At 42.3% G+C, this 23,170-nt stretch overlaps 1 protein-coding gene across 3 annotated transcripts in view; it reads right to left on the bottom strand.

The window, feature by feature from the left end:
• The window catches only part of atrnl1a (attractin-like 1a), a 345,015-nt gene that overhangs the window by 191,668 nt on the left and 130,177 nt on the right, over positions 1-23,170 (bottom strand). For all 3 annotated transcript variants that reach the window (XM_039784008.1, XM_039784009.1, XM_039784010.1), the window contains one exon: positions 7,172-7,265. In XM_039784008.1, the coding sequence (XP_039639942.1) occupies positions 7,172-7,265 (94 nt within the window). The remainder of the gene's footprint in view (positions 1-7,171; positions 7,266-23,170) is intronic.

The following is a 23,170-nucleotide window of genomic DNA, read 5'->3' as shown; positions in this document are numbered from 1 at the left end:
GGAGTCACTTCCAGCCGACGGCCACAAAGGAGCGCTTGGACGACTAAGCCTATTCCAGCAGAACAAGATTTATTGTGATAAATGTGATGTCATAAATTGCTTTGGGCCCCTCTTTAGAGCCAAATATGATCTATAATAAAATACATCAAACTGACTTTTTATTTTTTTCCTTTAAAATGTACGCATATGTCCAAATACTACACAGAAATGGGCTCCGCCTCCCCCCAGAGGAGGTTGGACACCGGGTTCAGCGACTGATAAAGACAGCGTATAAGGATTCAGTGGACTCTGCTGATGATACGTGTTTTTATTCTTGTAGGTTTAACCACCGCGACTAAACCGTCATGATTAGGGAGGGGGGGGGGGGGGGACGGACCAATACTGGCTTCAAATCGGGTTGTGAATTGAAACAAATGACCCGGTTAGGTTTAGAGAAAGATGATGGTTTGGGTAAAAATAAGTACAGTTGTTACGTAAGTTAAAGGGATACGCCACCGTTTGTTGAAATAGTTCTTATCACGGTCTCCCCTGGCTGTAGATAGGTGGGCCAACGCATTTTTTGTCTCAGTGCAAGTAATTAGGTTGTTTTTTTTGTCTTTTGTTGGCTCACTTTTACTCACAACATGCTAACCGGCAACATAGGATTCCATTCACTACGCTAAGCTAACTAGTGGCGGCGCTGCTGGCGCTGCCGGCGCTGCCGGCGCTGCCGGCGTTGCACCGGACTAAAACAATGCATGCACAAAAAATGCGTTGGCCCACCTATCTACAGCTAGGGGAGACCGTGATGGGCCCTATTTCAACAAACGGTGGCGTATCCCTTTAAGTTATGTACATTACATTGGTTAAGGATGATACGTTATCAAGTCAACGTTGACTTTTGCCCTGAGGCAGATACTGTCCACGTACAGTATGACATAGGATTTTAAATACATGGGTTCAGAGAAGAAGGAGAAAAGCAGATTTGCAGGCTAGGTAAGGGGAGATGACGAGCTATGTTCTCTCCTGGGGGACACTTAAAGTCCTGGACGCAGAGCGACAACTAAATGGGGACGGACACTTAAGCTGCTTACAACAGCCTAATGGGGACAAGATAAGGGCCACACAGGACTGGATCGCCTCATCACTTAAACACACTCTGAGTTTCTCACACACACACACACACACACACACGAGTGACAAGTATGTGTGCTCTGCTCGCTGTTCCTGTAAACCCCTGCAAAGATAAACAACTTGGAGATTAAAAGGTCACAATAATATTGGTCCGGTTGTTACTGTAATTTATTTTTTTAAAAAGAATCAGGGTGCATTTAGTAAAACACCAAAAATTCCATCTGACAAACATCCACATGCACTCTCTCTCGCTCCCTCCGCGCAGTGAGTAAGTACAGTAAAAGATGCTAATTAGCAGGCAATTAGCAGAGCGCTCTACATTTGGAGCGGAGGCCAATTAAAGCTAAATCAACACAATCAAACAATCAGTCAGAGAAAACGAGGAGAAATAAAGGGGAGGCTTTAGCAGAGTGAACGTTAAGGTGCTGAGGAAAAGACTGGGTAAAAATAAGATAAAAGTCCTTGACAGGGTTAGACTTTAGACTATTTAGGAATGTTTTCAATTGTAAACTGTGACCACACTTAAACAGCAGGGGACCATCTGGTGAGCAAATGGATTCCCTGAGGATCTGTAGCTCAGGTACAGACCGTATTCCAGCAATCCCGACCTCTCACGCTCACACTGCCTGTAAACAGCTGTTACGGTTCACACATTCACGTTGGCCTTGTAAACACACACTGGCTTCAGATGGGATTGCATTTTTACTCCGCGGGCGGCACAGGCTGGGGATGCTGTCCAACATTTAGGTCCAGACAGATACTGCTAATATTGATGAGAAATTTAGTTTAATGTTCACTGTCCCCGGAGGACGATCTTTAATGACTCTGGTGGCCGTGTACCTTCAGGTGAAAATACCACTCCGATTGATGGTCCAAGGTACCTTTGAAAAAGGAATGGCTGGATTTTGACACACAAATTAATCTTAATCTGATGAACAATTCCAAAATATTAAAATGAGCATGTTTATATTTCTCAAAGTAAGTAATCAACAAAGTGTTGTATCGTACAGAAGCTCAGGTATCATCAGCCAACACGGTCTCACGGCAGTTCGTCAAATGGTCACGTTATTTTTAATCTATTGATTCAGGTTCGGATTCGTGGTGGCCAGCACGAAATGGTCTACGGGGAGATTAACAAAAGGTGGGGAAAGCAAACGTCACACCCCGGGGGAGGACGCCTCACACGCCGGGACACGGGCGCGGGGGACGCGCGACAATAACGGGATGGCGGAGGTTGAGTTAAGGAAAAAAACAACAGGGAAAGGACGCCTCACATGGCGGGAGACGGCCGCAGGGAACGAGCGACAATAACGGGACGGTTAACGGGGAAACAAAACGCCACACGCGGGACGCGATCCCCGGCCTCCGGGGTGAAAGTCCAGAATTGTTTGACCCATCCACCACCCCAACCAACCTCCTTACGCGGATTTTTGGCATTTCGTACTACTCGCTACCGCAGTCGTGCTGTGATCACGACATACGCTTCCCATTTAAATACATTCGTTTACATTTTCGTGCTGGCCACCACGAAAAAAACGACAAAAACGTCCCCGTGAACACGTATCAATAGATTAAAATAACGTGACCATTTGACGAACTGCCGTGAGACCGGGTTGCATCAGATATTAAACCCTAAATACTGATACTAATACTGAACACTTTGTGCACTTGTGGATAATAAAAGTGCGTATATTTATCTGTGTCTACAATATATAGATCTTTATGCGATTATGGTTAAAAAAAAGATGAAAGACAGACACACAAATCCAGTACCAGAGAAAGAGACCATATACTCACTCACTCACTCACACACACACACACACACACACACACACACACACACACACACACACACACACACACACACACACACACACACACACACACACACACACACACACACACACACACACACAGCTGCTTTACCTAATGGCCCCATTATTTCTGACTTTGCACTGAACACACACTCTCAAATATGCATCCACACACCTGATGTAACCTGTAGCGCTAGCCGTCCGCCCACGAGGGGGGAAATTGCTCGTTCATAATCAAAACGACAAACAAATGGCCCTCGACTTGGCACACCATTTTAGAGTGACTCAAGCAAAACAAACAGCGCTGTGACAGAGAGACATTTAGAGAGAGAGAGACAGGGCAGAGCAAATCAAAAAGGTGAAGGCGACTGGAGCACAGTGGCTTAGAGATGCACAAGTGAACACACACAAACACGCACGCACACACACACACAAACACACACACACACACACAAACACACGGTTTCTGCTTTCAGCCTCTGTGGAGTCCCCACCAGAATAATGAATTATTGGTGTGCGCTGAGAAGAACCATTATGCTCAAAAACCTGACACAAAGTGAACAGGAGTACTGACAACATTCACTCAGCCACTTTCTAACTAGCATGATAATCACACGGAATCGCCGCTGCGTTTCACTTCATTCTTCATGAAGTTTTCTGTTAAGGAGGAGTTGTTATTTTGCCCCGACTAATCACAAATCCTTCCATCCCACATCCTTTTTAAATCGACGTAGAAGTTGTGGTAACGGCTGCTAGGAGCACTTCACCTTTTTTTTTTTTTTTCCATCGATCAAAGAAATATTTAATAGTCATTACTATGACTCGACTTACAACAATATGCATAGCTGCATCCAGGGTGCGATTTGGGGGTGGGGACCCCTTTCTGGTCTACATATCCCTGCCTCTGCTGAATTATTTTGACAAATGTACCACCTTAACCTAAGTAAAGTGCTGTAATGTGAACACATAGTGCCATAGAACTATCAAATCCAAGCGGCAGTTGCTGGTTGTATATCAGTCCCTCCAGAAAAACGCAATTATGCGATCGCATAATTCAATGCATAATCAGCCAAAGTCCGCATATTTATGCGGGGGCATCATTTTTTCAAATATGGCGCACTTTCAGTGCATAAATTGCCAATTTCAGCGCAAAATATGCGGGGCTTGCATGATTTCATAATCCCCGCATTTTTGTTGCAAAAAAGTCACATATATCTTAGCAGAAAGTTGAAAAATGTTGCATTTACTTCACACAAGAGCAGCCATTTTCCCCTGTTGCCATGGGAACATTATGAAGTGACGTAATTACGTGACGTGAACATCATCAAAAAGCAGGGTATAGGGGGAAATCACTTTTTTTTTTCTCTTTTTCATCAAAAAAAGTTCCCGCAATACACCTTTTTCAAGGCAGACATGTTGACATGTCATAGTATGAAAAGCACAGGTGTATTCAAAACCATTAATGATGGCTGCATTCCACTTAGGAGAGGCCCTGGTATTAAACCATTAATGATGGCTGCATTCCACTTAGGAGAGGCCCTGGTATTAAACCATTAATGATGGCTGCATTCCACTTAGGAGAGGTCCTGGTATTAAACCATTAATGATGGCTGCATTCAACTTAGGAGAGGCCCTGGTATTAAACCATTAATATGGCGCATCCACTTAGGAGCCCTGGTATTAAACCATTAATGATGGCTGCATTCAACTTGGAGATCCTGGTATTAAACCATTAATGATGGCTGCATTCCACTTAGAGAGGTCCTGGTATTAAACCATTACTGATGGCTGCATTCCACTTAGAGAGGTCCTGGTATTAAACCATTAATGATGGCTGCATTCCACTTAGGAGAGGCCCTGGTATTAAACCATTAATGATGGCTGCATTCAACTTAGGAGAGGTCCTGGTATTAAACCATTACTGATGGCTGCATTCCACTTAGGAGAGACCCTGGTATTAAACCATTACTGATGGCTGCGATTCCACTTAGGAGAGGCCCTGGTATTAAACCATTAATGATGGCTGCATTCAACTTAGGAGAGGTCCTGGTATTAAACCATTAATGATGGCTGCATTCCACTTAGGAGAGGTCCTGGTATTAAACCATTACTGATGGCTGCATTCCACTTAGGAGAGACCCTGGTATTAAACCATTAATGATGGCTGCATTCCACTTAGGAGAGGCCCTGGTATTAAACCATTACTGATGGCTGCATTCCACTTTTTGCCCGTAACAATCACAAAAAAACTTTTTCTGGAAGGTCTTGTATATAGCCGCTACAGAGCTCCAGGACGCCGGCTTCCAGCGGCAGTTGTTTAGCCGCCAATAATAATAAATTTAATTTATATAGCGCTTTTCACAAACTCAAAGTCGCTTAGGTGACTGTGAGCCGGCTGCAGGCCCCGCCAGATGACGGTCCTTTCAGGGGCCGTGGTAGTGGAGTTTAACCAGAAAAAGTGAGCGTCGTGCGGCGATGACAGTTACGTTTAGGCACCAAAACGACTCGTTAAGTTTAGGAAAAAGATGGTGGTTTGGATTAAAGCACTGCCGAAAAATGAGCAAGCGTTTCCTGGGTGAAATTTCTTTGATTTTTCCGATGTGAAGTGAACTCCGCTCCCCGGGCTTGAACACGTTGTGTTTTATGTTTCATTTTGAGATTATTTTCCATTGGATATTGAATTTCGTAAATAAGTGTTTTGGCATTGGCCGGCCGAGAGGCTCTATATCCATGGTATTGAAAGGGGGATTTAATTCTTGCATGTTTCGTTTTGCTGTGTTCCATTTTTCAGTAGTATAAGAAGACGATGTTCTCATTCTCTATCCTGACTACAAAGTTATGACTGGCTCAGCCTATTTTTAACCAAGGAAACAGCCATTAGCTAAGTTTTTTTTAAACAAACATTAAAAGATAAGTCAGTGTTCAATGGGCTCGATGGTGTTTTAATCCCCCAACACCGACTTCAAGGCAGCGCTGCAAGCGTCGACTTCAAGGCACCTAACCTTAACCCTAACCTAACCCTGCCAGTACCTTGGGGACCGACTCACTGTTTTAAATATTTTATTCAATTCCTTTTAACCACAGTTTTAACCCAAAAAAAACTTAAAAAATACTTCCCCTCCGGCTCCCCCCCCGCGCCCCCGCCCCCTGGAAGACGACGTTGGGGGTTAAAACACCAAACACCGTTCAACGGTGTCTTAAAGGAATACCAAGGTAACACACTGATCAAAGTTGACAGGTAACATGTGGAGAGTACTTTAGTGTGAGGTCAGGTTGATGTCAGGAGCGGGGCTGAGGTCTAGGATCACTCAAAGGTTGTGTTGAGGTTAGCGTAGGCTGTAAGAGGTGGATGTCAAAGTTAAGGTTTAGAAAATGAACATAATCGGTAGCATGTATTATCTAAGATGTTATTGTGATGTACTATTGTGATGTACTTGTGATTTTTATTTTTTTTTAAATCGAGAATCGTTTTTGAATCGAGTCTTGAGCCTGAAAATCAATATCAAATCGTGACATTTTTCTGAATCGTGCACCCCTAACAAACACACACACACACACACACACACACACACACACACACACACACCTCTCTCTGTCTTTTAGCCTGGCCTGCCAGATTTATCGATGCAGCAATTTTCAGTCTGTCTCTGTGGTTTGTTGGTCCGCCAAGCCATTTAGGATATTGTAGTGCTGCAGCAGTTAAGTCTGGCACAGTCAGGAGAAAACACACACACACACACACACACACACACACACACACACACACACACACACACACACACACACACACACACATTTGTTTATCATTGTTCTTTCTATCTTCCCGACAACCAAAAAGTATTTAGAGTCAAATCCTATATCCATAAACTCCAATTCCCCCCCAAAAATGTAATTAACCAAAAATATAAACTCTTGAGCCTTTCCAAGTTTTTGTTAAACTGTTACCATAATCCAAAGTGTGACATCACCTCAAAATGTAAATGTAACCGGGCTACTTAATGGCATACATGCTGCAGCATCTTCTGGGTGAGTTGCCGTGTTTGAGCACCATTGCACAGCCAGCTTTATATAGCGTCGATTGTTTCCAAGGATATGTTCAGTGATCAGTAGATCTTTAGTGTTCTGATCTCTTAAGATCTTTTGCATCATTTAATTGGATTACCAAACAATCGAACGGGCAGCAAGATGGGAATAGGGTGGGCATTTAATCACACTGCAGTTACAGTGTATGACGGCATACTCACAGCTGACACTGGTCTCCCTTGATGCCCTTAGTGGTACAGAAGCACTTCCCTGTGTTGACGTGGCACACGTTGGCATGGCTGTTACACTTGCATGCTGCAAGGAAAAGACAATGGTTGGAAGAGAAAAAAAGAAAGATGTGTTAAGATGTAATCTCTGAAATCTCAGTAGAATATGTGGTGTGGAGACATGGTGACAGTTTTCTGAACCCAACATCTTCTCATAGACAACTCGTGGTGCCCCCGAGCTAACGTTAATGTACTGCAGTGGCGCTGCTCAGCATCCAGCACTAAAACCTACATTTGCTTTGTAAACACAATAATCCTTTATCATTGTGGTTACCAATAATCCAGCTGAGGAAATGTATACAGACAAAGAGAGTGGGAGGAGTGAGTGAGTAGAGGAGAGAAGGAAGGTACAGAAAAAGGAGGGGAAAGAAGCAGAGATGGAGAGCGAGACAAAGAGATGGAAGTGTAATCAGGAAACGAAGGAAGGGGGAGTAAGAAAGATAGAAAAGGACAAATCACTCATTTTCTGAGAAACACCAAAGCATCTTGTGGCTCTGAGTCATTCCCATCCAGCACTAATAGGCTTTAAGTTCCTGATTCAAATGGTTTCTTTTGTTTCCTCGTTCTTAGGCAAGACCGAACTGCATGCACCTTTACCTAATCTGACCCTAAAAAGCATCATTACTTTCTTATTGTGATGTTTGAAATACTTTTGCTTTTAATGACACCATGGTCTTTCTTTAAACCTGTAAAAACTGGGTTTTTTTGGCCACTTGGGGGCAGCAGAAACAAGTTATGAACACGACATTGACATATGATAATCTTTTAAAGTGCTCATATTATGCTCATTTTCACAATTGTATTTAGAAGTTATATCAGAATAAGTTTACATATAAAATACCATTTTCTTTGTTGCTGCAGCTCCTCTTTTCACCCTGTGTCTTGAGCTCTCCGCTTTAGCTACAGAGTGAGACATCTCACTTCTGTTCCATCTTTGTTGGGAGTCGCACAAGCTCAGTAGCTAGGTAAGGACTACTAGCCAGTCAGAAGCAGAGTATGAGGGCTTGCCCTGACAGTACCTAGGTAAGGACTACTAGCCAGTCAGAAGCAGAGTATGAGGGAGTGCCATGCTAGCAGCTAGGTGAGCATTATAACGTGTGTTACAAAGTGACCACGTCTGTCTCTGAAGTAAAGGCTGGACTACAATAGAGCTGTTTGGAGCAGTTGGTGAACAGTGTTTTCTGTTGGAGATGGTAAGTCCCTTTGGGGGGGACTTTGGGCTTTTTCACTTTGTAAACCTATTACATGCACAAAAAAGATATATAACACAATAAAGTAAAGGGGAAAAGCCAAACAGCGTAATATGAGCACTTTAAGTTGATAATGGCAAATATGTTAGAAGTCTTTGTGTCCAAGTCTGATATTCACTCTTTTTTAGCTGTTTATGTTCTCCGCCACCTCCTGAGGGAAACATCTGGCTCTTTAGCTGCTAAATGCTCCACTGTGTTCACCAGCTAGTCTCTAACTGAGTCCGTCTGCTGTTTGCTGCTGAGAAGGTAGAGTAAACTGTGTTTTTTACAGCTTTTTCTCCGAAAACGACGCTATGAGAGCACTGATAAACCAAGAGCTGAAACTCACTATAAAGCTAACCGTAAAGCCGAGGGGAGTGGCAGAGTCAGCCGGTAACTCGCTGTAGATTCTTCCCCTTTCACATTATCACGTTCTTCTCACATTGTCATTTGATACATTATTATTTGTGTAAAATAAAGCTGCTTTAAGGACCACCCTGGTGATAAACTGAATGTTTTTTAGCCAACCGGTAAGTCTTGGTAACAGTAAAAACAATCAGTGCGTTTGATTTTGTAAAGAAGACTTAAGCCACTAAGGGCTGCCAGCGGGGTTTGAGACCTTGGGTCCTGTTCTTTATCAAGATGACTGCCAAGTCAAAGCTACAATCAAACATGTTATGACAAGGAAACATCAAAATATGATATTGGTAGTCCACCAGTAAAAGTAAAATAAGCTTATGTAGTAATGAGGCGTTATTATGGAACCTACACAACTTCGAGGCAAGGCCCGCCCTTCAATAGCATTCACACACTACGATTGGCCAGGCATCCTTGCTTATGCTAGGTACTGTAACCCAATTTGTTCCCCTGACCAATATGCTAGGTAATGTAACCCAATTTGTTCCCCTGACCAATTGGCTATCCTCGTCATGGAGACACACGATAAAACGGCGTCTTTTCAGTTTCGAGTCAACGAGTAGTAGCCGGTAGGCGTGGCTTGGGAGTGGCCTCGTAGGGCAGCGAAGCAATTGATTCTTCACATGAGCCAAAAATACATTTTCTGGCTTTTCTCGGTCTAGAAGGCACCAACTTCTAAAATAATTTCACATTTCTACTACATAAATGATCCAATTTACACACACATTCGTCTTTCCAGCGGTGAAATATCCCTTTAACCACTCGAGGTCAATGCCAACCCCCAACCAATCGGGCTGCTTCGTAGGGCGGGACCTGCCTAGAAGTTACGTGGGTTCCATAATAACGCAGTAATTAGCTGTCCCCTCTGGTAAACTTCAGGGACATTGTGAACTGCATAAGGTAAGATCCTGGATGGTAAAATGTCTCTTTTGGAAGCTATTTACCGTAGCTAGTCCGCTCTCGATTAGAGCCACCAAGATGGGAGCCTTTTCCTTTGGCGAGTCTAATCTTTTAATCATTTTGTTACGCAAAAGCAGATGTAGCCGGATGATTCACATGGAGCCGAGACTGTAATTTAGACACTAAATCACTTCTGCATGGAGTGACTAATGGCAGAGACAAACAAGAACGGTCGCTATACCCTTGTGTTATGGTGTGCAGGCGTGTGTGTTCACGTCCACACAAGGCCACTCTTGCCTGTGTCCCTCCCCAGCTGAACTGACTTTGTGCTTGTTCTTATTCTTTCCAATTGGCACGGAGACAGGGCCTGTAATAAAACAGTGGTGCACTTGGGTCAAGGTAAAGCCAAGGCACCGGCGGATAATGAGAGGAAAACAACCTCTCCCATCCCCACTCCTCCCTCTGCCAGGGAAGAGAGGGATCACTTACACAGAACAAAAACAAGGTAGCGGACCTAAACGCTGCTTTAAATATTTCGATTTTCGAACACACACATACACGTGGAACACACTGAGTGGCAGAAAAACAAGGCGGCACAGAGGGGCAACTAAATGTCAACAGGCTGAAAGTCAAACTGAACGCTCTTCAAACTGAAAAAACAGACGCCGATAGCCGAGGCAGCAACACTAACAAAATCCAACATCAGTCTATTACTTGATATTACACTGACCCATCACAGAGAAAGAAAACCTTTCCAGAGATACCCACTGAACTGTATGGGTTTGGGAGATGAAAGAGCCTTTAAAAAAAAATTAATTTAAAAAGGCTTTTAGACTTAAGATAATAGAGAAATCCCAGGCGCGGACTCGGGTCATCCTGCTGTTCAAACAATTTTGATTTAGCAGACAGTCAACAAAGGCATACAAAGGACACAGCTAGCAGAAATGTGCATTTGTGAACTCACACAGATGTTGCCAATAGCACTTGTGGAATGTAAATGTAAATGGGCTGTTTTTATATAGCGCTTTTCTAGTCTTAATGTGGCTTAAAAAGCTGCCAGTCTGCCTGTTTGACTTTTGAGAACCAACTTACTCAATACCACAATTAGGCCTGTAACAATTATATCACATACACTAATTGTCAATCTTTTTACATGATCGCGGTTTCTTGGTTTAACCGCAATGAATTGCTAACATTAGCTAAGGTCTTGGGGCGTATGACTGGTAACTGTAGATTTTGATTAGAAGTGCCAAATTGTAATTATATAAGTGATTATTGGTCGGACTGATTTATTATTATTATTTCAAATATTCGGTTGTTGGCACTTGACCCTTAACACGCTCTTAGCAACATAAATGACGTAGGGAGGGGGAAGGGAAGGGGGGAGAATACAGTTAGAACATTTTTTTCATGACAATGAAGAAGCACTGTTTACTTCATAGGCTGTGTATTTGTTTTATCACATTATCTGGGTCACATAACTGATATATAAACAAAAGATCTATCCTGGGATTCATTCCAAACTTGAATTTCTTTAAAAAAACATTATTCTTGAATTTGACTGAGACAGTTATATTGTTAATCGCAATTATTTCTGAGACAATTAATTGTACAGAAAAATTTGGAATTGTTACAGCTCTAACCACACTCATCTGAGAGCTTCACACACACACAAGGGAACTGAGACTGCTCTCAGCTTTCTATCTCATCTATCTGTAATCTCAAAGGCAAAATCATACACTGAACCAAGACACTCAAACAGACAGCCGCGACCATACAGTGTACGGCCACAACCTCAAAAGAAAAGTCTAATTATTCCAGATCTATCGATAAAACGGAGCGAAATAGTGTCACAGAGAACTTCGTTAGCCTCTCTCGCCTCTTCAAACAAACACGAAACCACAGTAATTCCCTGAGCAGTAAACAGCGGAGCCGTCCCAGCACACAACAACTGCTCCAGACTCTGCAGAGTGCTGGGAGGTTGAGATACATAGCTACTCCAACATTTCATCTCCAAAAATCCAATAACTGCTTGGAACAGTTTGAACTGATAATATGCAAATGTACAAACTTGGTTATTAAAGTTGTATTAAACTGTTATCTGATTGATTAATTCATTATCAGGTTTGGTTTAGACGGGGCAAACACTATCAAACCTTTATTATTATTATTATTATTTATCGCTGGATTCTTCTATAACTTATGCAACCTTATAGACAACTTGTTGTTGGTCAGTCTAACGCTTATCAGTTCAATTTTCTAAGCACAAACGGACATTTGAAAAAACAGAAAAATGGGTTCAAACATCTAATTTTTTATTTTTTTCCACCTTGACAAATTAAAAAATTGGATCTTTAACCTGTTTTTATTTCAGTTTTTTTAATTTTTATTTCAGTTTTTATTCAGAGGATCAGAAATTTAGAAAATTACAAAATTGCGTCTTGTCTCCAACTATTCAATACTGCAATGGCATTCTCTTCCTCTACTTTGCGGAATATGCAGGTCATTAACTGCATATTACGATATAAAAAAAATTCTGAGGTGCTTGCAACTGATGGTTTCGAGTGGGGGGGGGGGGCGTAGCAAGACGGAACGATGGAGAGAATACCATGGCAGTACTGAATAATTGGAGCCCAGACGCAATTTTGTAATATTCTAAATTTCTAATCCTCTGAATAAAAAAAGAAAATTGGAAAAACAGTTTCAATTTCCAATTTTTTTACTTGTCAAGGCAGAAAAAAATAAAAAATTGGATATTGGAACCCATTTTTGTTTTTCCAAATGTCCGTTTGTGCTTAGAAAATTGAACTGATAAGCGTTACACGGACCATTGTCCCCCCCCTACAGTATCTGTGCATTTTAAATGTCATTTGTTGCTTTATTTCTTCGGTGTTGTTCACTGATAAAACCCCTCCATTCACAGAAACACTTCCTGTCTCTCTTTCTCCTCTTTGATATTCCGTGCAGAAGCTGCCGATCAATCTGTAAACTAGGCCTGCAGTTCTGTTTCAGGATGTTACAACATGGAGTTCACCGAAAGGAGTCTCATCTGAGCCGTCAACTGTGTGTGCAGTCATTGTTCGAAGCGTACGATATTCAAAGTGAATCCACTGAGGCTGCTGGGACATTTGAGCACGACAGATACACATGTCTGGAAGCCTGTGTGACCGCTCACGCTGCAGCCTCTTTTACAAAATATAGATGGACAATAACACAAACTGGTTCACTGAAGACAAAACTAATGTTTAGCTTTCAACTGATGGACATACCAAACTGTGACGCATACAATATGACAGAGACAGATGGATAAGTTACAAGTTACCAAGGACATACACACATACTCACTCACACACAAACCAAAAATACAATATACTAGAAATAATAAATAAGATGAAATAAAATGAGATAGCAAAATGCCAGAACAACAACTACTGAAAAATATACTTAGATGAATGAACAAGAATGTGCATGTAAATACAAGTGTAGAATACAATTTACAACCTACATACATAGTATATATCACATATGTATGTGTGTGTGTGTGTGTATATATATATATATATATATATATATACACACTGTATATCATCAAATCATATACATTGCATATCCAGAGGTTAAACTCATATTATCTGACTCTGTAAGATGGCAAAGAAGCACATTTACCCTTCCTTAAAGTCCATAAAACTGACCTGTCATGAACAGTGTGGGGGAAACTTAATCTACCTCCACTGTACACACTAATATAGGTATAACTTTCTTTAGAATCATACATTTTCACCATACAATAAATCCATTCAGTCAGTCAGGCTCTCTCACTAACCATGGAGATCCTTATTGTACGACAGACACTTGACTCATGCAACCAGTCTGCAGACACAATCATATTCAAGTGCCCAGACGGGAACTCAATTCAGTGTGAGAGAGCAACTGGAGGGGAAGGGGGGGGAGAAGCACGGTCTTCATAAAAGGAGAGAGGGAGAGTAAATGAACGGACGGAGGAGAAAGCACATGACGCAGCACCACTTGCTGACAACACAGAAATGAGCCGCGATATAAAGAAACCTGATCTCCTAGCAAAAAAAGGCTGATTTGATATAAATCATATTTCCCACGACTTGTGCAAGCCCCCTGAAGAGAGTACAATTTCTCACCCCACTGCCTCTGCATGTACACACAATACAAAAGATCCCTGTTGTCAGGGTGTGTTTCAATATGTGTGTGTGTGTGTGTGTGTGTGTGTGTGTGTGTGTGTGTGTGTGTTTGTGTGTGTGTGTGTGTGTGTGTGTGTGTTTGCCTCTCAATCTGTGTGTCTGTATGAGTCAGAGACAGGTAGAGTTGAGGAGATGAGTCAGTTAGAAAACATGGGAGAATAGTCCTGTGCTCCGTCTTATTCCTGAGGCGCGTGCAGTTATAAACTCAAGATAACTTAATGGGGGGGTGGGGGGTGGGGAATCAAGGGCCCTTGTGGTGCTTGACATTGCTCCAAAGGTTTTTTGTGCATTTCTGTGAATCCTTCTCTGCTGCTGCTAAATACCGCTCAGTGGGTAATTCAACTAATTCTCCACCTCCTCTGCTCGGACAGGAAGGGAAGAGTTCACATCATGAATAAAAGAAGCCAGATGATTTTTTTCCTCCCAACCATGTGAATTATCACTGGAATTTCTTCTTTCAATAGCATTTCTTTTATTATTTCTCTTCTGCTTTTTAGCAATCTCTCCATCCAAACTTTTTGCCACTGAAAGAAAAGTTTAGAGAAAATCCTGCACACTGACCATTACGCAAGCAATAATTTATTTAGAAGAAAAAAAAATGAGTAATGGTGTGAGCGGGAGCGGTGTTGACCAAAAGCATTTCCATAATTCATGTGTTACTACTCAAACAATATGACTTCATGCAACGGGGCAAACAAAGAGTCAACCAAACAAGCAGACATTATCACACATGCATAAAATTGGGCTCATTGAATCCACAAGAGTCTTAGCTTTCCAGTCATATCGATTTCATGCAACTCCAAGTTTGGGGACCCCAGTATGCAGTAAATATTCCAATAGCCTTCACCTCCTTTTGGAATAGGTGAGAATAACATGTATAGTGCATGAGAAATACGGCATGGTTTTTGTCCCAGACTGCATGTGATTAGCATAAAGTGGGCATGTCTACAAAGAGGAGACTTGTGGGTACCTATTAGGGTTGGGTACCAAACTCTTTTTAGGTACCGACCGAATTATGCCGGTACTACCGGGGACCGATTCACTTTAAAGGTCTCATGGCTTGAAAATTTCACTTTATGAGGTTTTTTAACATTAATATGCGTTCCCCCAGCCTGCCTATGGTCCCCCAGTGGCTAGAAATGGTGATAGGTGTAAACCGAGCCCTGGGTATCCTGCTCTGCCTTTGAGAAAATGAAAGCTCAGATGGGCCGATCTGGAATCTTCTCCTTATGAGGTCATAAGGAGCAAGGTTACCTCCCCTTTCTCTGCTTTGCCCGCCCAGAGAATTTGGCCCACCCATGAGAGAGAGACATCATGGCTTTCAAACGAGCAAAGTGGCAGTTGGTCAAGGCCACCCCCCCACCCTCCACCTGCCCTTCAGGCACTTCAAAAAGCTTTACATAACATAAACATTAAAAAACAGTTTAAAAAGAGATAAAAAAACAAAAAAAACAGCTTACAATAGAATAAGATGCAATTTCTTTTAGGGACGGGTTTGGGAGGGGAGAGGGAGGTGTTTTATTTTGTGTGGCGTGTAAAATCTTCTAAGTAAATAACAAAATGTTCTAAGTAAATCGCAAAATGTTCTAAGTAAATAGGATAAATAGGTTTGGAATTATTTTTACAATTGCAATTATTACATAATTATTGCAGAGGGAAAGTACCGAAAAAAGGTAGCATTGGGTACGGGAACCGAATTCCAGGTACTAGTATCAGTACTGTACAGGAAAAAAGGGAACGGTACCCAACCTTAGTACCCATAGAACCAATTTACATTCAGGTATCTTAAGTTGAGAGGTCAAGGGACTCCTTTTAAAAAGACCCTGCCAGTTCTTTCCTCTCCAAAATTAAGCCTTTGGGAGCATTATTTCGCCCTCTTCCAGACAAGCCAGCGTGACATGGACAGGAACAATTCCTCAGACCTTAAGTCTAGTTTTATAGGATACAAATACCTTCATTGTAGAGCATGCTTCAGCCTCTGAAGGACAGTAATCCCCAGCAGTCCTGCGTGTCTCTAAGGGTTAACATTGGTCTGACACTCCGATCCAATCAGCTGGCCAGGCCAGTGGGAACTCCCCCAGTCTGGGCCTGCTTGTGCAGGCCACTGTACTGAGAATGTTAAATGTTCATGACAATTTAATAAGGAAGTCACTAACCCAATGCAATCAGTCAGTCCAAGTGTCAACTGCACTGTAATTCCTATTAGATTTCCTGAAAATATGGCATTGTGCCACATTTCACATGCCTGAAGTGTTGATAGGTTCCATATGGAAATCATCTATAAAAAGGAAAATGTCAATGTGCTTGTGATGGTGACATCTGTATGCCCATCTGTATTGAGAGTAACACCTTTACGTGTTGGCATTTCTTAATATTAGTGTTATTGTGTATCACAGTGGCTTATATAGACGGAGATAGCTCTGACGCACGCAGTAAGCCGCTAATTAACAAAAGACTTATGCCCCATTTACACATACATGGTTATTTTGAAAAACTGAGACATTTCCCTTCGTTTGTGCCCTTTGTTTAAAAGCAAACGGAGAATTCGCCTCTGAAAACGAGTCTTTCTGAAACCTCCGGCCAGAGTGGAGATTTTGGAAATCTTCGTTTGCACGTTTGCATGTAAACTGAGACAAACGGAGGTTTAGGCAGCCGAGGAAGAGAAGAGAGAGGAAGTGATCCGTTTCTGTTGTTGCTATTTTCGGGATTCTGATTGGCTAACGTGGGCTTGAGCTTCTCGTTTACACTGCCAACTAGAGGCCTGGCGTGCTCTTGACGGCATTGACGGCATATATACACGGGTACGTGTAAACGACATGTATACGAACACTTTTCTGAAAACTGACAGCTGTGCACGATGTTATTTTTGAAAATGGAGAAGTTGAAATGTTACGGCCACGTGTTAACTTAGCATTAGCTTCTATCCCTTGTTTTCTACATGATGTAAGGCATATTTAAAGATAGGTAAGACTTATAAAACTAACTTTCTGTCATATTTGCTGAAACTGACCCTATGTTCCAGTAGAACTACATGAAGCAGGTCATAAAAAAATAATCCACCTACAGCCTGTAGTGCGATTTGCAAAAATCCACCACTCCCTGTTCAGATGCACCAATCAGGGCCGGGGGGGGTGTGTCTGACTGTGTGTCAATCACTGCTCATGCATTCATTCTCCCTTGTGGGGGGAGGGGCTTAGGAGACCATTTTCGGCTTTAACAGAAAGGGGGGAGGGACTGAGTTGTTGTCGATGTTAAAAATGTTTTGGCTAAGTCCTGGATCTTTGCAATCCTACCTACAGCACCTTTAACACGTTTTGCAGCCTATACTCTACTGTTGCAATGAAAGCAACAACCCACACGCCGAATGTTACGTTGAATGATTCTGTAAAACCCCACAGTAGAAATATGTTAAATGTCGTTTTTTTTGGAACTACTGAAGTGGGGTTGTATAAGGTACTTGCCATAGTCAGTGTATTAGCTAAAGTAGATGGTTGTCGGCATGTTCCCAGTTTAGAGAAGCAGGCAGGAGTACCGACACAGAAGCTGAGCAATGTCCTGCTGTGGACTGGGAGCATTACCTTGCTGTCCTTTACAACAGGTAACTGAAGCCGTTATCAATACCCTCTTCAAAACCACCAGACTCCTTTGACAAAAAGTCATTTTACCTCGCAGAACACTGTCTCGATCAGTTGGTTTGTTTGTGATAATGTGTCCAAACTTTCACTTTAAGATGCCATTATTCTGCAAGATAAAATCTTGGAGTGTGGAGGATTGGATGATTGTCAATTGGTGTTGCTAGGAATCAAAATGACATTCACAGTCAAAAAAAGTTTCCCATAATGCTTTCGAAATGTCACATTTTTCAAAATTCCTTTTCTTCCCTGTGCCACAGATTGACCATACTTTATGCTCCAGATTATGATCAATCACATGCTCATCTCCATGAATATTTTTTCACCATCTTCATCATCATCAATGTCACCTTCCACCTACTGCTGACTCCTGCTTTTTCTTTGTCCAGTTCCACAGATGGGGCAGTTTGGTTCGACAAGAGACGACAGGGCTTTTTACTGTGTTTAATGAAGGGATAGTGGGGAATGGTCGAGGGCAAAGGGGGCAAACATGAAAAGGAGAGAGGAAGGAAGTCTGTAAAATATGTGGAAACACAGACACGCATATATATATATATATATATATATATATATTAAAAAAAAAACACACACACACACACACACACACACACACACACACACACACACACACACACACACACACACACACACACACAGTACAGGCCAAAAGTTTGGACACACCTTCTCATTCAATGTGTTTCTTTATTTTCATGACTATTCACATTGTAGATTCTCACTGAAGGCATCACAACTATGAATGAACACATATGGAATTATGTACTTAACAAAAAAGTGTGAAATAAATGAAAACATGTCTTATATTTTAGATTCTTCAAAGTAGCCACCCTTTGCTTTTTTTGATAACTCTGCAAACCCTTGGTGTTCTCTCAATGAGCTTCATGAGGTAGTCACCTGAAATGGTTTTCACTTCACAGGTGTGCTTTGTCAGGGTTAATTAGTGGAATTTTTTCCCTTTATTAATAAAAAAGCAAAGGGTGGCTACTTTGAAGATTCTAAAATAAAACATGTTTTCAGTTATTTCACACTTTTTTGTTAAGTACATAATTCCATATGTGTTCATTCATATTTTTGATGCCTTCATTGAGAATCTACAATGTAAATAGTCATGAAAATAAAAAGGAAACGCATTGAATGAGAAGGTGTGTCCAAACTTTGGCCTGTACTGTATATTCGCATACAAAGAGAAAAATTATTTTCATGTCTTAGTGACATCAAAGAGCCCTCGAATATAGTTTCCTTCCCTCAGCAGAATCTGATCAGTGAACTGTCGACCTTTACTCCCAGAGTCAGTTAGTTTAGGCCTATTTATTACACAGGGTTAATACAATATTGCCATTTCATGAAAATGAAACACTTGTATGATTTAACGCAGATTTCTAATGGATTTCCAACGGTTATAAACCGTTGTTGGCAAAAATACATTTAAAAAATAGATCTATTATCTAGTAATCAAAGTTTATATGTTTGCTTACTTGGCGTGACTATATACCCCCTCCTAACAGTTCAGTCAGTCATCTTATGTGGATCTGATTTTTACTTTTAGGAAGTAGCAACAATAAACTTCCCTTCAGGAGAATTTGGACTCAGAGCCTACAGGTTCCATATCTAGGAATCTGCACATACACACACACACACACACACACACACACACACACACACACACACACACACACACACACACACACACACACACACACACACACACACACACACACACACACACAAAAAGTTGTATTTCTGTATTTCTGCCAAGTGTGGAGTAAGTTGTGATGAGGGCATTTTTACACCTGTAGATTTACCTGTAGTTTGTACTGGTCCAAATTAAGTGAGTTTGTGAAGTTTTTCCCGTGGTTTGGATTCTTTTCACACAGAGAAAATAATTCAAGCTAACCAAAATGCATCACTACAAACCACATGAGAAAGTTCACTGAGATTATTGGTCAGATGTGTTTGAGGCGGGAGCAGGGTCCAAAGTTAGCACCATCTACTAGCCAAATGCTTGTAAAATATAGCCTGGGAAAAACCTGATGAACTTCCGGCAAATTTGAGATTTGCTCTGCAAGTCAGTCTGGCCAAGAGCCCATTCAAGCCCATTTCCAATTTTTCCAAATCGAGGCACCAATCACAACCGTTGAGGCGGGCTTTACACGATGACGATAGTGCAGCGACGGCGAGCAGCTTCTTGTTTACATTCAACATGACGGCTACCGAAGCGCAGCCACCCGTTGATGCCGCTGTCGCTGCTACGTCACCCGGATCGTTGGTCTGATTGGTTGAAGGACTATCCAATGCGCCCAAAGGCATTTGAGCGGCATCCATTGGTGACGCCCCTTTGGAAATGAGCTGCGAATTAATCTTCCCCAGACCCACTCTCAGTTACAAGTGAAAAGGGTCTGGTGTCAAGCAGGCTAAGTAAAATATGGTAGATTTGCTTCACTCATCAGCCAAAAAACAATGGTAATCCATTGAGTAGCAGCTAAAATTCAAACATTCACTAGCCATTTGGCTGGTGGACCCTGGGCGGGAGCAAGAAACTAAATACAGGAAGAAGGTCCTGTGTTCTGGACTAGTGCATATTTCTGAGAGAAACATTGCTATGCATTTCTCCGGCTAGCTATTGCTACAACGTCGACTTGTGTCTACGCAAGCTGCTACAGTTTGCCCGCTCCGCAGCATCACAGAATGCAAAGCACACCTGACTACAGGAACCGTTTAGCTCAAACTTCCAGAGTACACCTGGTAGTTGGGTTCGATTGAGGTCGGATTACTTTCCCACCACAAACAAACCGCTCCAGAGTTTGTTTGGGACCGGACCGAGACCGCCTCTTCAAAGGGTCTTAGGGTGGTTGTTTTGGTCCGCATCAGAGTGCGATTACCGTGTTCAATTTAAGTGGACTAAAAAGCGCTGGCGTAAAAAAAGACCCTTAGTATGGTATGGGATACTTTATCTAAGGGCATTTTCACATGATAGTTCATTTTCTTTGGTCCGATTCAGTTGATGAGATTGTGTGAGTGATTTTCCCTTGGTTCCGTTTCGTTTCAATGAAAAATACAAGCGTACCAAAATGCGTCATTACAAACCGCGCAAGAATGATCTTCGCTCCACTTATTGGTCGGATGTGTCTGGGGCGGGAGCAAGGAAGTAAATACAGGAAAAAGGTCCTGTGTTCTGGACTAGTCATGGATGTGTTAAGAGATCAAGTGCATATTTCATGTATCTCCATGGTCAAAACCAACTCATTTCATTTAAATAATCAGACATTGTCACCGAGACTTCGCTCTGCTCTGCCAGTGTCTGTCTCTAACTTCAGCGGCAACTGTGACGGACGACGGGCTTGATCGCAGTCTGTTTCGGTGAGAGAAACACTGCAAGCTGCTACAGTTTGCATGTTGTGCTGCATCGCAGAGTGCAAAGCAGAACTGACTGCAGGAGCCATTTGGCTTACACTTGTGGAGTACATATACAGTAGTTTGTGCGGCTCAAGGTCGGATCACGTTCTCACCATAAACAAACCGCTTCAGAGTTCGATTGAAAGCCCGCCGAGACCACCTCATCAAGGAAGTCTTGGTACGCTTGTTTGTTCCACTTTTGGTGCGCATCCGAGTGCGATTGCTGCATTCACACCTGCCCAAATGAACCGCACCAAGGAGGAAAACAAACTCTAGTGTGATTCAACCAAACTAAACAAGGCAGGTGTGAAAGCCCCCTACTAAAACCCCTACTAAAACACTACTGCTTGTTTGAAATGATAGCATAGTGATATTAAGTGAATGCTGGTGAGCTGCAAGCGACAAATGAAAGCACAAAGTCTCAAAGAAAGCAGCTTATTCGAGACAAGACTTGAGTCACAGCTGCCTGGAGATCAAAAAGAATGCAAAAGCCGTTCAAAATCATATTGACATAACCGTTTGTATGCGTGTGGTTCTGTGTGTAGGTCTTGTGTGTGTGTCTTTTGGTTTTTCTACGCGCCCGTATGTTGACCGGGTAGACGCCAGGAATAGCGCCGCCAGCGGGAAGATGACTGGATACTGCCAAGAATGCTGGGTACTGGCGCCACAAGGCTCCACAGGTAAATAAACCTATACACGTTTGAAAGCACAAATATATATACACACAGAGACACACACACAGAGACACACACTTAAGACAGCAGGTGATAGCGGATTTGGCAGCTTCTCCACAGAGAAGACTGAATGGAGCAACTCTGCAGGCAGCATCCCTGTCTGCTCCTCTACTGCTGCTAAAGCTCAAACAACAGCTGGCTATGTCTGATCCATCAAACACCACACACACACACACACACACACACACACACACACACACACACACACACACACACACACACACACACACACACACACACACACACACACACACACACAGAAGCACACTACCCTGCTGTCCTGCCTGTCCTAGTCTCTGCTTCTTGCAGAGACAGCACTCAACATCTCTATAGCTCCTGCACTGAACACAGATTCACAAAGAACTCCCACTGTTGCACCCTGCTTAGACACTGTATATCAAAAATATCACAGAGATAGAGAGAGAGAGAAGGAGAGAAGGGGGGGCAAAACAAGATCGGTTGGGACATAAAAGACCACCCTCACCAGAAAACAACCGCATTGGTTGTTTGTTCAAATGTTTTCCTGACAAGCGACCTCTTGTGATAGTTCATAAAGAAAGGATTCTGACCAACCTCACGCTCCTTCCATCTATGCTGCAGAAAGAGGACAGTCTTAGATAGAGGACAGTCTTTGCTCACTTGTCCACAAGAGGTTGCTTGGCAGAAAAAACAAATACGGGACGTTTGAAATAATACAGGTTAAACCTACTAATACTTATATAAGGTAACATTTACATGTCCATAACCAACACTGGGAAAACAATAATTGCTCTACTGGAAAGAAGAAAGCTGCCCCGAGCTACAAAACTAACTCCTAACAACAGATAACTAGAGAAAGAAATTCTCCACAATTTATATCAAGCACTTCTCCCTCTCTCCTTCTCTCAATAAATTTATAGCACATCCAGTGATAACTTTTTTAATCTTTTAATCTTGATTTAATCTTATTCTTTTTATTTCCTGTTGGAACAATACGAGACTGAAGAACACTAGACGTCCTGTCTAGGCCCCACAAGAAACAAGCACTGAACTGAGCTGAACCTGTGAGAAATGATGAAACCTGACAAAACAACCTCAAGACCCAACAGCACCTTTGACTTGTGTTTCTCTGCATCACAACAAGCAGCATGACTGAAAGTCCTTAGACAGCTAGAGCGAGCATGTGAGGTAGTGCACACAGAGAGAGAGAGAGAGAGAGAGAGAGAGAGAGAGAGAGAGAGAGAGAGAGATAGAGAGAGAGAGAGAGAGAGAAGGAGACAGGGGGGATGCTGATGTGAATCATGCAAGAATCATGCTCTGCCAATGGCAGAGGAGCGTTATACGCTGAAGCTCTGGGTAGCAAAAGATAACAAGCACAAGAAGAAAGAATACAAGCCAATGTCTTGCCTGGAACACA

Source organism: Perca fluviatilis, chromosome 19 (assembly GCF_010015445.1).
Source record: "Perca fluviatilis chromosome 19, GENO_Pfluv_1.0, whole genome shotgun sequence".
Lineage (NCBI taxonomy): Eukaryota > Metazoa > Chordata > Actinopteri > Perciformes > Percidae > Perca > Perca fluviatilis.
The sequence above is the reverse complement of the archived record's forward strand: the minus strand, read 5'-3'. Positions and strand labels throughout refer to the sequence as shown.